The sequence below is a fragment of the Podarcis vaucheri genome (assembly GCF_965113315.1).
Source record: "Podarcis vaucheri genome assembly, chromosome: 5".
Lineage (NCBI taxonomy): Eukaryota > Metazoa > Chordata > Lepidosauria > Squamata > Lacertidae > Podarcis > Podarcis vaucheri.
Window position 1 is genome coordinate 40820103 of NC_138763.1, and position 16604 is coordinate 40836706.

Consider the following 16604-nt stretch of genomic DNA (forward strand, 5'->3'; position numbering starts at 1 on the left):
TGCATGGACTGGAATGCAGCTGGCCAACCTCACTGGCCACTAGCCAAGAAACCTTCTGAGTCATAGCAAGAGCTGGAATTATACAACATCTGGGTGTTAGATATGGAAAAATGGGTTGTGTTCCTCCTGGCCTTCCTGAATCTAGCAGCTTGCTAGACACCCTTGTTATGTAACTGGGTGGAACACATCCAAAAAACAACAATTAAGAGGCTCCAATATGCCATATGTAGCAATACCTAGTGTTTTATGCTTCCTATCTTTTATATCTCCTTCATGGATCACTGCCTTGTCGTGCCGAAGGGGCTTGAATAATTAGAGAAGCTATGAGCTATGCCGTGCAGGGCCACCCAAGACAGACAGGTCATAGTGGAGAGTTTTGACTAAACGTGATCCACCTGGAGCAGGAACCGGCAAGCCACTCCAGTATCCCTGCCAAGAAAACTCCATGGACAAAAACAACAGACATCTGGCAAATAGAAGGGGAAGAAATGGAGGCAGTGAGAGATTTTACTTTCTTGGACTCCATGATCACTGCAGATGGTGACAGCAGTCACAAAATTAAGAGACACCTGCTCCTTGGGAGAAAAGTGATGACAAACCTAGACAATATCTTAAAAAGCAGACATCACCTTGCCAACAAAGGTCTGTACAGTGAAAGCTATGGTTTTCCCAGTAGTGATGTATGGAAGTGAGAGGCTGATTGCCGAAGAATTGATGCTTTTGAATTATGGTGCTGGAGGAGACTCTTGAGAGTCCCATGGACTGCAAGAAGATCAAACCTCTCCATTCTTAAGGAAATCAGCCCTGAGTGCTTACTGGAAGGACAGATCCTGAAGCTGAGGCTTCAATACTTTGGCCACTTCATGAGAAGAGAAAACTCCCTGGAAAAGACCCTGATGTTGGGAAAGATGGAGGGCACAAGGAGAAGGGGACGACAGAGGATGAGATGGTTGGACAGTGTTCTCGAAGCTACTAACATGAGTTTGACCAAACTGTGGGAGGCAGTGGAAGACAGGAGTGTCTGGCGTGCTCTGGTCCATGGGGTCACAAAGAGGTGGAAACGACTAAACAACGAACAAAATCTTTTATATCTTCCCAACATTCTTGTTGGGAAACTCATTATTATCCCTGCTTTGGAATTGGGGATGGAGACTGAGTGAATTACTACTGCTTCGACTAATCACTCTTTTCCAGCAGGTCCCAGGGCAGGTTACAATTTAAAATTCAGAATTAAAAAGTTAAAACAAAATACAGTCACAGGAATAGGATGTGTCCTAAAAATACACATCTCAAGAAGTGTCAAAGGCTAGGGTAAAAATGTGCATCTTCAGCATTTGAAGAAAGCAGCACACTGAAGTTGCCAGGTGTACCTCTGGGGAGAGAATTCCACAACTTAGTGGCTTGGCCAATACCAGGGAACTCAATTGCCCAGGTTGAAGCAGGAAGAAAGAGTGTTGCATTTGATTAACATCATCAAAAGAAGATCCAATAACTTATCAAGATTGAAGGCATAGGCAAACTTGGCCCTCCCTCCAGATGTTTTGGGACTACAAATCCCATCATCCCTAGCTAACAGTACCAGTGGTCAGGGATGATGGGAGTTGTAGTCCCAAAACATTTGGAGGACCAAGTTTGCCTATGCCTGATCTTACAGAGTAAAACACGGTATTGTTGAGCTACTGTCCTGTCCTGTGCATGTGCTTACTCAGAAGTGAATCCCACTGCTGAATGAAGTTTTCCTCCAGAAAAAGTGTGCACAGGGGTTGCAACCTTAACGTGAAAATTATGTACAATTATAAAGGAAAAAGAACATTTAAAAATCAGGCTGCAATTTCAGGACGACTGGGAGAAATTTACCGGTTTGGTGCAAAAGGTTCCTTGTCAGAGCACAAAGGCGCTTCTATTTGCATAAGGCAATCCCCAATTGCTGCCGATTCCTCCCTCCCTCCTGCTGCAGACCCCCTCTGCTCATCGCATCCCACATTGTCTTGACCCTCAAGAACAGCTTTTAGGGGAGAACAAGTGGCTAAAGGGGAGACCAAGCAAAGCTCCACTGTGCAGGCGGAATAAGCCATTCTTTTCTGGATCCAAGCCATCATTTAACAGAGCAATTCCAGTTAAGATTTATATCCACAGATTATCAATATTATAATACTGACTAACAAAATTATGATCAAGTATTGGGACTCAACTGTTCTATGTCTTATGTATTTTCTCCCCTCTCCTTTCTCTTTTATTTCAGCTTAGTGTATTGTGAATATGAATAAGGACTTTCTTTTGAGCAATCTTGAAGGCTCTGCTTGATCTTTTTAAAACAGTTAAAATAAAGAATTCAACATAAAAAGAACTATCAAGGGCTTATTTGCTGACATTTACTTTCACAACTCTCCAGGTCCATTTTCTACAATTTTTTTAAAATGGAGAGTGAATAAGAATTTGTACTACACATTAACTCTCCATGTGCCAGTAGTTTTCCAAATCACAGATACTAACAACTACCAATCTACTGCTGCTATGTGATCTATTGTCTCTCTTTAGAGACCTGCAACAAACACACACACAGAAGTGGAAGGTAATTTGTTCTTATCCAAAGACAAGAAAATGTAACATAACTATCTCCCCTTTGCTGTTTCTTACTTGTGTGTAACCATCAATCAGATTGTTCTTGGGGCTGATGAGCTGATATATTGCGGGCAATTTTCCTGTTGTCATGGAAACGAGCACTGCAGGGCATTTTCTTCCTTTTAACTAAACGAAAGCTTTTTATTCAATGCTGCTGGAAATCTCTTAGCCAATCTGACATCTGTGTCATTACACAGAGTATAAATGCCGAAACCTGCATGCATACATTAGGCTGCAGTTTTCACTTCAAACGCAAGGAGCCAGCTAAGCAGCTAACAACAGGTGATGCAGATATATTAGCTTGCTCAGAATCAGGCTGAATTGGATTAAATCCTATTTGCAAAAGTGACTTAACAGCCCTTTTTGTAAGTCATTCTAAAGAGGTTTTATTTGGTTGTTTGGAATCTCGCAAATGTGACATGTAATCCTTGAAACAGAAGTTCCCGCCTCAATGTTTCTAGAGTCTAGATTCAAAGAATCTGTTAGGGATAAGAATTTCTAATCCTACAAGTATAAGCAAATCTCAAAAGATGTGAACACTTCTTTGTGGCTCCCAGTACATTTCTGAGCACAATTCAAAGTGTTGGTGCTGACCTTTAAAGCCCTAAACGGCCTCGGTCCAGTATACCTGAAGGACCACCTCCATCGTTCTGCCCGGACACTGAGGTCCAGTGCCAAGGGCCTTCTGGCGGTTCCCTCACTGCGAGAAGCCAAGTTACAGGGAACCAGGCAGAGGGCCTTCTCGGTAGTGGCGCCTGCCCTGTGGAACGCCCTCCCAGCAGATGTCAAAGAGAAAAATAACTACCAAACTTTTAGAAGACACCTAAAGGCAGCCCTGTTTAGGAAAGCTTTTAATGTTTAATAGGTTATTGTATTTTAGTGTTTTGTTGGAAGCCGCCCAGAGTGGCTGGGGGGACCCAGCCAGATGGGTGGGGTATAAATAATAAATTATTATTATTATTATTAGTAGTAGTAGTAGTAGTATCCTGCAGTACACATCTAGTTTAGCAAGGCTAGTATTCCTTTCTGGACACACATTATTTCTAGTTTCTATTTGCCTTTTAAAGAAATACAATAAGCAGTAAGGCTAAAATAAGGATTACTTGCCTATGTTTTTATGCGAACAGGTTTAAGTAACTAGAGCTAGATGTTACACTACACAATTCTAGTAGTGAGAACAAGAAATGGTCTACAGAGTCACATCAATCATCCTGAAGCCCAGAAGTCAATCATCCTGACAAGCAGCAGGTTCAAACTAGCTCACTAGTCTGTCAGGAAAACATTTTCCCAGTACAGCTACCAGCTTTTCTTAATAGCAAATGCCAGAGATCAAGCTGGGAATAGTAGCTGTTCCTCCATGTACCCATTTCCTGGTTATGTGACAAACAGTGCAATCTTATGTATGCTTACTTGGAAATAAATCCCACTGGGTTCAATGGGACTCACTCCCCGATAACTATGTACAGGATTACAGCCAATGTCTCATTTCAGCTCCGGTATCTTCTCTCCCCTTTCATTCATTTTTGTTTTCTCAACCACACTGTGTAGAGTGAGCAGAGTGGCTGCAGGATTTTGTTTATTCACACACCATTAAGGAAGGGTTGCACACTGATGATTTTTTACATTGATTCCAAGATGTAAAGAACATGTGCCCTATTATCATATGATGGGAACCATATGACTGACTGTACATTTCATATATGAATGGAGTGGCAACTCACATGCATGAGACTTTACAATTTTTAAGCATTCTACAGAATTTTCTGCACAGAGGTGACGTATGTTTCAGTCTTAAGCTGCAGGACTACTACTACTACTACTAATTTATTATTTGTACCCCGCCCATCTGGCTGGGTTTCCCCAGCCACTCTGGGTGGCTTCCACAGAGACCCAAAATACACAAAAATGTCACACATTAAAAACTTCCCTGAACAGGGCTGCCTTAAGATGTCTTCTGAATGTCAGGTAGTTGTTTATCTCTTTGACATCTGAAGGGAGGGCGTTCCACAGGGCAGGCGCCACTACTGAGAAGGCCCTCTGCCTGGCCAAATATGAAGTAGCTCTTACCTTTGTACAACAACTGTACATCAGTGCAGGTGAGTAATGAACCAACAGCCACGTAAAATGTATTTCAGTCATATACATACCAAGACAGTCAAGCTTATATATATACACACACACACACACACACACACAAGTGAACTCTAGCCTTCAGCAAAGGTGTATATACATACACAGTGATCTTCTTCAAGTCAAGATTGCAAAGGCAAACAAAAAATTATTTCAACCTAGAGCCATGTCAATTCCGTAAAGATCAATGGCAGAGTTGAAAAAAACACAATGTTATTTGGCAAACTGCAGATAAATGGCAGACACAGTGACAGATGAAAGGCCTGGAATTTATACTCAAGGCAACATCCGTCACTGCATTGACAAACTTATACTTCGGTTTAATCTGGAAAACTCTCCAAAGGCTCTTTTAAAAAAGAAGGCACTTTCACATAAAGCCCAAGAAGATCTGGCTTAAATTAACAATCAAAGGCCCCAGAAAAGCACAGAGAACTAGCAAAGTTTCTCATGCCTTTACGTTTTTTTCTGTCTCAGCCTCTGGTATATCCTCTTCAGAAAGTGGCAGTTACCTTCAATTACTAGGATCAGTAACTAGGTTGAAATAAATGTTCTAACATGCACACAAAGCACAGATTAAGACGCCTAAGAAAAGAGACAGAAAGACCACTGCAATAAGTCACCACTGGTGGCCTCCAGGCACTCTAAGGGGAAGCCGCCTCACTATTAGCATGTACAATCAGTCCATAAAGACTAGGTAAGCATTATCCTCTTCTAGATAAGTAAGTGTGTTTAGAGGGAGGCTGCCTCCTGTACCCCCAACAGAGATTTATGATGCTGGCTAAGTTGCCTTGGGCTGAAATGGTCTGTGCTGCCATCTGTCATTTCCGAAATTGTTCCTGCTGGCGGTTCCTGGCTGTGTACAGCTCCTGCCTGGAGCAACCTGCTACAAACTCAGTCTGCTTTTCTATCTTTACTCTGCCCTTCCTCACTTGAGCTGGAGAGGAAGGGTGGGCAATGCTAGTACACTTGCGCCTGTTACAAAGTCCAGTTATGGTTATTTTCAAGAACAAAAGCCGCATCACATCCCAGCCATTGGGAAAAAACTGCCCTAGGAATTAAGTTGGGGACAACCTCTTAGGAATGGAATGCGAGCTTTGGAAATACACTTAAAGCCATTGAAAGTTCACACACCCATTTCTTTAAACCACCCGTTTCCTGGCATACCCTTTGTTTTTCAATATGGCTGCTGAAAAGGATGCTCACAGGAGAGAGGGAGGGAGAGATAAAGAACAGAGTGTGTTGGGTTGCTGTCAGTTCACATATAAATCTCAACACTACTTCAAAATTCAAGCTGACAGTCCGTTTCAGAGGAGCAGAAATGGTACTAAGAAATATACTCCAGATGCTTGGTGGCATTTCCCAGCACTAATGCATTTTTGCTCAAAGCATTCTAAAGAAAATATAACACCCAAACTCAGAACTTTACAGGTAGTCCAAGAGTGCCCTCTATTTGACCATGAACAAACATACTTTAAGTATAAAAAGAAGCCCTGCTGGATCAGACCAAAGACCTATCAAGTCCAGCATTTTGTTCCCATGGTGGCCAATCAGATGCCTTTGGGAAGCCCATAATCCGTAGAAAGGTGTCTGATGGAACGATAACAGAAGGAAAATCTAGCAGGATTATACACAGAATTCACTAAGCCCAAACAACAAAGGGTTTGAAATACTGTACAGTGGTACCTCAGGTTAAGTACTTAATTCGTTCCGGAGGTCCGTACTTAACCTGAAACTGTTCTTAACCTGAAGCACCACTTTAGCTAATGGGGCCTCCTGCCGCTGCCGCTGTGCCGCCGGAGCACGATTTCTGTTCTCATCCTGAAGCAAAGTTCTTAACCTGAAGCATTATTTCTGGGTTAGCGGAGTCTGTAACCTGAAGCGTATGTAACCTGAAGTGTATGTAACCCGAGGTACCACTGTACTATGTTGTAGGGAACATACTACAGCACATACAGTGTTGCCTCGCAAGACGAAATTAATCCGTTCCGTGAGTCTCTTCGTCTTGTGGTTTTTTCGTCTTGCAAAGCACGGCTATTAGCGGCTTAGCAGCTTAGCGGCTATTAGCGGCTTAGCAGCTATTAACGGCTTAGCGGCTATTAACGGCTTAAAGAAAAAGGAAACAAACTCGCAAGACGTTTCGTCTTGCAAAGCAAGCCCATAGGGAAATTCGTCTTGCGGAACGACTCAAAAAACGGAAAACTCTTTCGTCTTGCGCGTTTTTCGTCTTGTGAGGCATTCGTCTTGCGAGGTACCACTGTAGTACTATCTTAGACTGCTGAAGGACTTTCAAGCGTCCACCATGTTCTCCTTCAACCAGTTTCTAACAGCTGAAGTGCATTAATTTTAAAGCTGGCAGCTTAAGATGCATGCTACAAACAAATAGCTCATCGGAAGGAAGTTATTTGACCATTAGAGTGTTATTTGAATTACTTGTACTTCAGTGCAAATGGAGTAAAGCAATGAAGTCACTAGAAGAATCATTGGTCTGGACACTTAATTCAATGCAAATCTGTTCTCTGTTCAAGTTGTTGTGGAAACAGAGTGCCGTCAAATCCCGAGGCCATGAGATCTTGTTGGATAGATACATCAGGCATTCCTTACAATAGCTACAAACATCAACTCCCACTGCAACCATCCTCTGGCTGCATTGTATATTAGTCCTCTCTTATCCAATTCAAGCGTATAACATTTATACTCTAAAATCAGGATTTTCTACTACTTTGCTTTAGCAGCTGGATTACTTAAAGCTTCTGAATTATCATTAAGCAGCTTGCAAACTGAACATGAGTCAGCATTGTGATAAAAAAAAATGCCAAATGCAATTTTGGGAGGCATTTAGTAGAAGCACTGTATCTAAAAAGCATTTTCTACATTTTAATTTTTCAATAAGGATGTTGTGCTCTTTCACACACAAATAATCCGTGGCGAAAACTGCACTACGGGAAGGATTTCTCTCCACTAGGAGTAATTGAGACATGAGTATGCACAGAATCCACTTTAACTTGACCTACACATAGAATCATAGAGTTGAAAGGGACCCTGAGGGCCATCTAGTCCAGCCCCCTGCAATGCAGGAATCTCAAGTAAATCAAACATGACAGATGGCCATTCAACATCTGCTTAAATCCCTCCTGGAAGGATGGTCCACCACCTCTTGATCACCCCTGGAGGAATGCTACACAAAAAAGCAGGACTGTCAGAAGCCGTGCTGTTTCTAGAGCTGCAAAATCAATTCCATAGCCTCATCTCAGACACTGATTCTTGGTCAGAGGAGCAAGAACAGCAGTTGCAGACCTCAAAACACACCAAAGTGGCAGCTGAAGGTACAGTGCACATAATGATTCCTGCTGCTCCCAGTATTTATTTTCATGTCTGCCTACAATTTGAACGAATGCCTTGTCTACTACGACACATGGAAGACTTTTAGGTTGCTGGCATGTGTGGAAAGCACTCATACAGCACATGGCAAGAAGCCATCATTTGCCTTTCGTTGTTCCATAAATAAATGCATGCCCCATTTTTTAAAAAAACCTTCAATTCAAACACGGCAAGAATTTATCAAGCCACACCAAAAGCTTCTTGAATGATGGAAGTGTAGACAAAAGAAGCTTCATTTTACTGAGGTGCTCCTAAACTCAGGTATAACTTCAGCCTTCTAGGAAAGGTTCACTTCTGCAAATCTTACCTGTGCCAGAGATACAGGAGTTCCCTTCTTCATTTCTAAGCAAGCACCACTTAGTTTTCCTCCTTTGTTACTTGCATTGCATTTAAAACAAGTCCATCTCATCTGGCCCTCTGTTTCAGTGCCACACTCTTTACTCAGGAGGCAGAGAGAGTGGTACAAGTGGCCACAGCTGTTACAAAAAAAGAAAGAAATTTAATTGCACACATATATTAACTAGATACTCTGCACACCAGAGCACATTTGTTTTGTAAAATTAATTCTAAATAGGTTCTAGTAAACCAAATGTCACACTACTGTCAAGAGAAACAAACATAATTTAAAAAACATTAAGCCTGCAATCCAAAACACAGAGTAAGAAGACCCTTTTAATATAGTGGGAGTAAGCATGTTTTTGTCCATTTATTCTCTGTCACAAACATTTTCTGGATCTCTAATTGCCAAATGACCACCTAACTATTAAAGAGAAATTAGTCTCAGTCATCTATAAAAGCCCTTCAGAAATACTTGTTTCTGTTGGCTAAAAGTCTCATAAGTTTTACATTTGGGGGGATTTTAAATTCTTGAGATTAGAATTCTGGAAGCTTAATTAATGTTTTAAATTTTCTATATTGTATGTTTTATTGTTGTAAGCTGCTTTAAGATCAACATGATGAAAAGTGGGATATAAAATTTAAAAATAAATAAACAATACAAACCCTGAAGGCATACAGAGCCCATTAAATCAGGCCCTCTCACAGTGCAGCAAGACAACAACCACCCCTATGTATCCTAACTATATTAAACTTCAGGACCTCTTGTTGCTAGCAGCTCTTATTGCATTTTCTCAACAGTTACCTGAAGACTATGATTTGGTCAGCAGTCTCTTGTCTTCTCTTGTACTGCTGTAGACAAATACAACAGTAATCTTGCTTGGGGTTCAGCCCTCTAGTCACAGATGCTTTCAAATTACGTAAGGACCAGTGGAGGTCATGGTTGAGTAGGTTGGTTGTAGTCTCCAAAAGAGTCTGAGCAAGCACGATACAAGAAAGACATCACTTAACCTGTTAGCCATGCTCCATAAATTCTGCATGTGGCAAAACATCTCATAGAGATTAAATGAGGGGAGAAACAACACTTTTAGGTATCTTAATGACAGATCCTGCTATTTTATACATAATATATGCTGTCAAATGCCACTGTGTGGCCATTTTATAACAGGTCACTCTATAGTACTGTAATTGGAGCTTATCCAATAGAATGGTGTCTTCCTAGCTCACACATTTTGAGCCTTTGGGCTAAACCAATTTCGTATTTGTGTAAAGTGGAGAGAAAAACAAGCCGTTCTTATGCTAATGAGAAAGTGTTTAGGATTACAACAGAGCTCAGGCATAAACTGGATCCATCAAAGTGATACAGTGGTACCTCGGGTTAAGAACTTAATTCGTTCTGGAGGTCCGTTCTTAATCTGAAACTGTTCTTAACCTGAAGCACTTTAGCTAATGGGGCCTCCTGCTACCGCCGCGCCGCCGCCACACAATTTCTGTTCTCATCCTGAAGCAAAGTTCTTAACCCGAGGTATTATTTCTGATAACAGATAGGTAGCCGTGTTGGTCTGCCATAGTCAAAATAAAAAAATTCCTTCCAGTAGCACCTTAAAGACCAACTAAGTTAGTTCTTGGTATGAGCTTTCGTGTGCATGCACACTTCTTCAGATACACTGTGTATCTGAAGAAGTGTGCATGCACACGAAAGCTCATACCAAGAACTAACTTAGTTGGTCTTTAAGGTGCTACTGGAAGGAATTTTTTATTATTTCTGAGTTAGCGGAGTCTGTAACCTGAAGTGTCTGTAACCTGAGGTACCACTGTACTCCTAAACAAACACACACAATGTTTAAATGATATAACACCACCACCACCACCACCAAATTTTTTATTTGTACCCTGCCCATTTGGTTGGGTTCCCCAGCCACTTACAATATGTTTGCATCATTTGCAACACTCCATTGTACTGGATGGGCTTCAATTATAGAGCTGGGCATGGTTAGGGCTATCATATTGAGGATACAAATGTTTATTTGTCAAACATGTATGCTACCCTTCCCCCATAGAAGTTCAGGCGGTGTGCATGGGATTATCCACATTTATCCTTGCAACCACATTCGCCTGGTGCATAGACGACACTCCCTGGTACCCAAACCATGGTTTGGCAACCAGGGGCAACCAGGCATGCTGTCCCCCACTTCCTTTCCCATCCTCTCATTCAGGCTTCTCTCCACCACCCCTCCACCTCCATCTCAATCTTTTTAACTTTTGGAGACAGCTTGTTTCATCTGTATGAATGAGGGTACAGCTGACTTACAACACTGAACTGTAACACGCCATGTAGGTACCACTTGTAGGATTCTTTGAGGGCAGCCATGTGCTCTAAATGTGTGGGGTATGGATGTGGCTTAGTTAATCATAAATTACCATACAATCATAAAATTGTGAAAGGTACCCCAAGGGTCATGTAATCCAACCCATGCAATGCAGCTTTTTGAAGCTGACTGCCCCATCCCATGCAAAACTAGCATATGTTTGTGTGATAGTTATATGTTTCATACATTCCTGTGATTTATGTATAGTGCTACTGGGGTTGGCTCACACATAGACACACTTATCCTACACAGAAGTGTGTACACACAACAACAGCACAGGGGGTGGCACCCCCTAGCCAGCAACTTTCTCAGACTTCCAGCTTAGTACCAGCGTCACTGGAAGAAAGCAACATGGAGGCACCCTGAGCAAATTCCTAAATAAATGCCAGAGCAATGCAAGAGTTGAATATGGCAGAGAAGACTCCCAGCTACAGAACTTTAAATGGTACTGAAGTATGCCTTCCGATGGTTCATGAAAGCAAATTCCCAGCGAGAAAATTAAATAAATTCCTCACACCTCCTCATACCCAGAGGGGTTGCGTCTGCTAATGAGTTAGTGCCATTTCTCTCTGTGCCTCTTCCCCTTCTTCAGAGCAAGCTACAAAGGTGGTTTTGTGCATCATACCCGGAAATGACAATTAAGAACTGTCTTGCTACTTTGAGAATGAGAGGAGAAGCCTAAAGCTCCCAAGGGAAGTGAGGAGTGAGCTTTTCTTCTTTCTATTCTGGGCTCAAAAGTGGCTACAAGACTCTCCTATTGAGAATACATCCAGGGATCAAAAGGCTAAGGTATAAATAGCAACTACCAGTAAACAATCTATTCATCTGAAAGAGAGAAAAAAAGCAAGTTTCCATACTATCACGGTCATAGAGGGAAGATGGTTTCTGGCCAAAGAAATGGGCTCAAAAAACTAGAATCATATGCTTAGATTTGCCCTAAGTGTGGTAAAACAGAACAGAATTTCCCATGTGACGGCACAAGCAGGGGCCTTCAGTAAGTGGGGATCTGATCTTTTATAACTGCCATTTTAATTATTGTATATTGAATTTGGTTGGATTTCATATTGTTAGCCGCCCTGAGCACCCTTCAGGGAGGAAGGACTAGGTATGAATTTAATAAACAATAAACACAAATAAACTGCATTAGATAAAATTTCAAAATCCAGCTCCCCACTTAGTGGGGGAAATTGAACGATGAGCTCATCAAAGCAGGGGGGATTGGTGGTGAAATTCTGATGAGAGAAATATTCAAAGGTGGCAAGATGTACTCCTCACTGCTACCACCACCTCACCTGGAAGGAAAGCAAGCGACAGAAGCACACCTGTGCTGTGAACCTGCTCCTTCAGAGAGCATGATCATGTCCAGAAGAAACAATCCTACCATCCCCAAATCAGCTGTTTAGCAAGAACGGTACATTTGTTGCACTGCACGTTGTCTACAAAGGCCTTAAGGTAAATAAAAAGCAAACATGAAGTGAGGGATAGACCTCTGCTGGAGATCCTAGGCAGCTTCTACCAGTCAGCAGACAGTGCCGAGTTAGATAGACCAGTAGTCTAAGTTAGTATAAAGGAAGCTTCATAGGGTATCTGATAACCTACAGGTACTGTCATGTCCAAGACAACAAAAACTTGCTTGTTAACACATGCTTTCATCATACCTGGTGGAAGATTTATTTAATAGGCAATTAACTGTTTGGTTAATTAACACAAAGGGGATAATGTGGATAACACCATTAAATTTCTCTTCCATTAGACAAAAAGCCCTTCAATTTTTAGGCAAGATCGTTTTACCTTAGTAGGAACAAAAAGGCCATTTTACTTACTTGTTCATAATTAAAGCTGTCTAGCATGCCCAGGACAAGACCCTGAATTTCTCCCAGTTTTCCTCTTCCATAGACTGGATCCTGTAAAAATTATTGCAAGCCGATGTTAATCAACTTCAGTGAAAACAAACTGAAAAACTACTACACACACCAATGCCAGGAGGGGAGGGGCAGATAAGGGGAAATGTTTGGTTAATAGCTATTGACTTCTCTGGCTGCGATAAAAACATACAACCTCTTATCTAATCAAACTGCTAGTGCATGAGAAACAGAGAGATCTATATCTTCTAAATATAGTCAAGTGTTTATTCACATAAATATTTCTGACTGAAGTAACAGCACATAACTCAGATAACCCCAAATTCACTCAGGGCAGATTCAGAGGACTATGTGGAGGGTGGCGCAAGCCCCCACATTCTGGATATGCACTAAGCTTACCTGTCAAAGGTTCTCTTAGTTCGTTGATTCCAAGGTTGCTTCCCAACAAGGTTTACTACAAGGTTGCAGCCTAACAATGCTCCCTAAAAGACCTTGTCCTAGAGATGAATCCTGTTTTGCCCAAAAGGGTTTCCCTATCCTTCCAAGTGACTGAAAGGAATGCAGGAAAGAGAATGGAATTTCCCTGCTGAACTCCTTGATTCAATCAGAATTCTTTTCTAAACAATTTTTGGTTTGGTCATGCATGAGATCTAATTAAAGCATGATGACATATTGCCTCAGGAGAGAAAGGTCAACAGGATTTTCATTATTTACAGTTTTATAGTAATCTTGTCTCATACTTTTTATAGCTCTCTGCTTTCCATTTTTTAAATCTGCAGCTCTTGCAGGAAAAAACTCACACCCAAATATGTTATTGAAAAAATGTTCTAAAAGCTTAAAGCAATGCAACAAGATTACAGTTTTAGCACATGGGAGCTGAACTCTGTTTTAAATTTAACACAGTCAACACTTGGGCTTTTTAATGTAGCAGGAAAAGGCAGTGTAAGAACCAATGGATGAAAATAAAATATGCAGAAATAAAATGTTTTATTCAACAGTAAGGACGATTACTGGGACACGGGTGGCGCTGTGGGTTAAACCACAGAGCCTAGGACTTGCTGATCAGAAGGTCGGTGGTTCGAATCCCCACGACGGGGTGAGCTCCCATTGCTCGGTCCCTGCTCCTGCCAACCTAGCAGTTTGAAAGCACATCAAAGTGCAAGTAGATAAATAGGTACCGCTCTGGCGGGAAGGTAAACGGTGTTTCCGTGTGCTGCTCTGGTTCACCAGAAGTGGCTTAGTCATGCTGGCCACATGACCCGGAAGCTGTACGCCAGCTCCATCGGCCAATAAAGCGAGATGAGCGCCGCAACTCCAGAGTCGGCCACAACTGGACCTAATGGTCAGGGGTCCCTTTACCCTTTACTTTTAAGGACGATTACAGACCATTTAAGGAGAGTTACCTTTGGTGGACTGGGAAAGATATATTCTACAATACAAATTTTATGGAGAACATTAGTTTTGCACAGTACGAGACTAAGTTGACTGGACTAATCTAGAAGACTCAAATAGATGTCAGCAGTGCCTTATAATTAATGACCTAAAGGAGCTTATGCTACTACCTGTAGGGATTAGAGGGGAGTGATAAAAAATTAAAGGATTAGATGGCATAATCAGGATTCTTCCAAGTGTTGTACATGATAATTCAGAACACCTGAAAGCTACATATATTTGTCCCCACACTCTAGAGACTTGGGGTCTAGCTGGATCAGCACCAGTGGCTTAGTCCCAAACATCAACTGTTGTTTTAAAACACTTTCCCTCCCTTTCTCTTGCTATCCTTGCTTCCCACACCTACAATATGATGCTAGATTGCTAAGCTACGCACAGTCAAAGTTGCTTTTTGGACAGGCTCTGAGCCGGGGCGTAGCTAAAAGAAACATAAATGATTATGAGCTACAAACGAGGCTACAAAATCCCCATACACGCCTGTTTGGTTGGGAAGCCTCTACATTAGGTTGTTAAGTTTCCTGTTTAACAAATGCACTCAAGTTATAATTTTTACTAGGTCAACCTAAACCTTCTCCCTGATCTGCAAGGAAGCAGTGGCGCATACCAATGATCCATTCACACAAAGGGAGCGGAGTCTTCTGGGGTCACATTCTGTTTTCAGTAAGTACTTTTCATTTTAGCATGCATAATTTAAAAGCGGCAGCATAGAAAGTGCATCATGCTGAGGCACCATATAAATTATGGAGAGTAACTGGGAAGTCTGGGCCCTTAGCACAGCATGTACGTGATCCATGACATATAGCAAGCTATTTTTATCTGTTAAGCGAGCCAGCTCCTCTTTTCTGAGGCACTCAATTCAAGAGTGTGCACATGTCAAGGGACGCCAAGCGCTAGTTAGAAAGGAAACCGAGGAGGACAGAGGAGCAAAGAGATGGCAGTGAAGACTGTGACATGTATGGATTGCTCCAGACATTAATCCCAGCTGACAAAACGATAACACCCCAGATGTCTTTTTTAACAAGCTACAGGAGAGGTGGGGAACCTTAACACCCATAATGGCATGGAACCAGGTTAGCTGAAAGACCCACTTCTTCCAAGGTACTTACCCAGACACTGAGACCCTTTTCTAGATCAAGTGAATTACTACTGGTGGCTAATTGAGAAATGGCCTTTTTCATGGTGACACCTTAGTTAAGGTATGTCCCCCCCCCCGATGCTTGCCTATCACGTTCCTTACTCTTTTCATTACCAGGTGAAGACATTATTTTTAGATTCCACTGAATTTTATATTCTGCTTCTAGTGGTGATGTTTATCTTGTTATACTGTTTTACTTGCTGCTGCTGAAGTTTTTTTCATTGATTTTTATTTATTGATCGATACAATACAATAATCTTTATTGTCATTGTCCCGTACAGAACAACAAAATCGAAAAAATCTACATCAGACATTCAAAAACCAACAAACCTGCTCTCCCAGCTATCCCAGCCTGGTTAGCCCCTTAAAAACTCTGATATCCCATAATTAAATACAATATACTCCCATAGCGACTACCTTACACTGCGTTTAAAACCAAAATCACATTTGAATAGAAACTGCTTCTCAGGTGGCCAGTCCTAGTCTTTATAACCCTGTACCTTCTTCTTCCATAAGGCAGAAGCTGAAAGAGATCATTTCTGGGGTACCCACTGTCCTGCACTATCTCTGCAGCTTTCTTACGGCATCTGGAAGCATAGATTTGATCCAAGGTGGGAAGAGTGCACCCAATTATTCGCTCCGCAGTCTTTAGTAATTGTGTCAGGGAACTGCCATCAGCTCAGAGGTGAGAGGTGGAAGGGCAGCTGGCTTACAGGGAGCCTCCAAAGATCGTGAGAAGCAGCACTTCCTCCGCGGAGGAGGGAAGCCCCGCCTCTAGTGGGGAAGGGATGCAGGGCTCGGAGGATGCAAGAGAGAGCCAAGACACCAGGCATGAGCAAAGCGGGGGGGAGGCAGGTCCCCCTTTAGCCACGCCCTCTCTGTGCAGTAGGTTTACAGGCAGAGAGGGGAGGCGTTGGATGGGGGTCAAGAGACTACTCTGCTGGGGAAAGTTTAAGGACTGCCCACTCTCAGATTCTGCTAGTGACTGAGCAAGAGATGGAATTGAGACGTTCTGCACTGTAAATGTTTTTGCACCAATAATAAAGCCTTTGAAAAGACCAGTGGGGATCTTGCCTGTTCGCTCTCGAGCAACCTCCCTGGTCGGCATAACAAATTGTTTTGGTTTTTTCATGTTTTGTTATTGCAAGCAGGCCAGAGAACACTGTTTCTGGAGCGGCATGCAGATGCTTCTTATAAAAAGGAAGCAAATAACCCCCAGAGGAGAGGTGCCTGAAAGACTCTGGGTTTCCCAAATGCTGCTGGTTGACCAGGAACTGATATTACATTTGAAACCCTCATTTGAAAGCCCTTTAAACTGGA

The 16604-nt window shown here is 42.1% G+C and overlaps 1 protein-coding gene across 4 annotated transcripts in view; it reads right to left on the bottom strand.

Annotated features, from left to right (window-relative positions):
• Positions 1-16604, bottom strand: part of VPS8 (VPS8 subunit of CORVET complex) — a 90527-nt gene that overhangs the window by 2994 nt on the left and 70929 nt on the right. For 3 of the 4 annotated variants that reach the window (XM_082221703.1, XM_082221701.1, XM_082221702.1), the window contains 4 exons: positions 12659-12739; positions 9272-9441; positions 8438-8606; positions 2638-2748 (listed from right to left, as the gene is read on the bottom strand). In XM_082221703.1, coding sequence (XP_082077829.1) covers positions 2638-2748; positions 8438-8606; positions 9272-9441; positions 12659-12739 — 531 coding nt within the window. The remainder of the gene's footprint in view (positions 1-2637; positions 2749-8437; positions 8607-9271; positions 9442-12658; positions 12740-16604) is intronic. The other variant, XM_082221704.1, reaches the window with a different exon arrangement.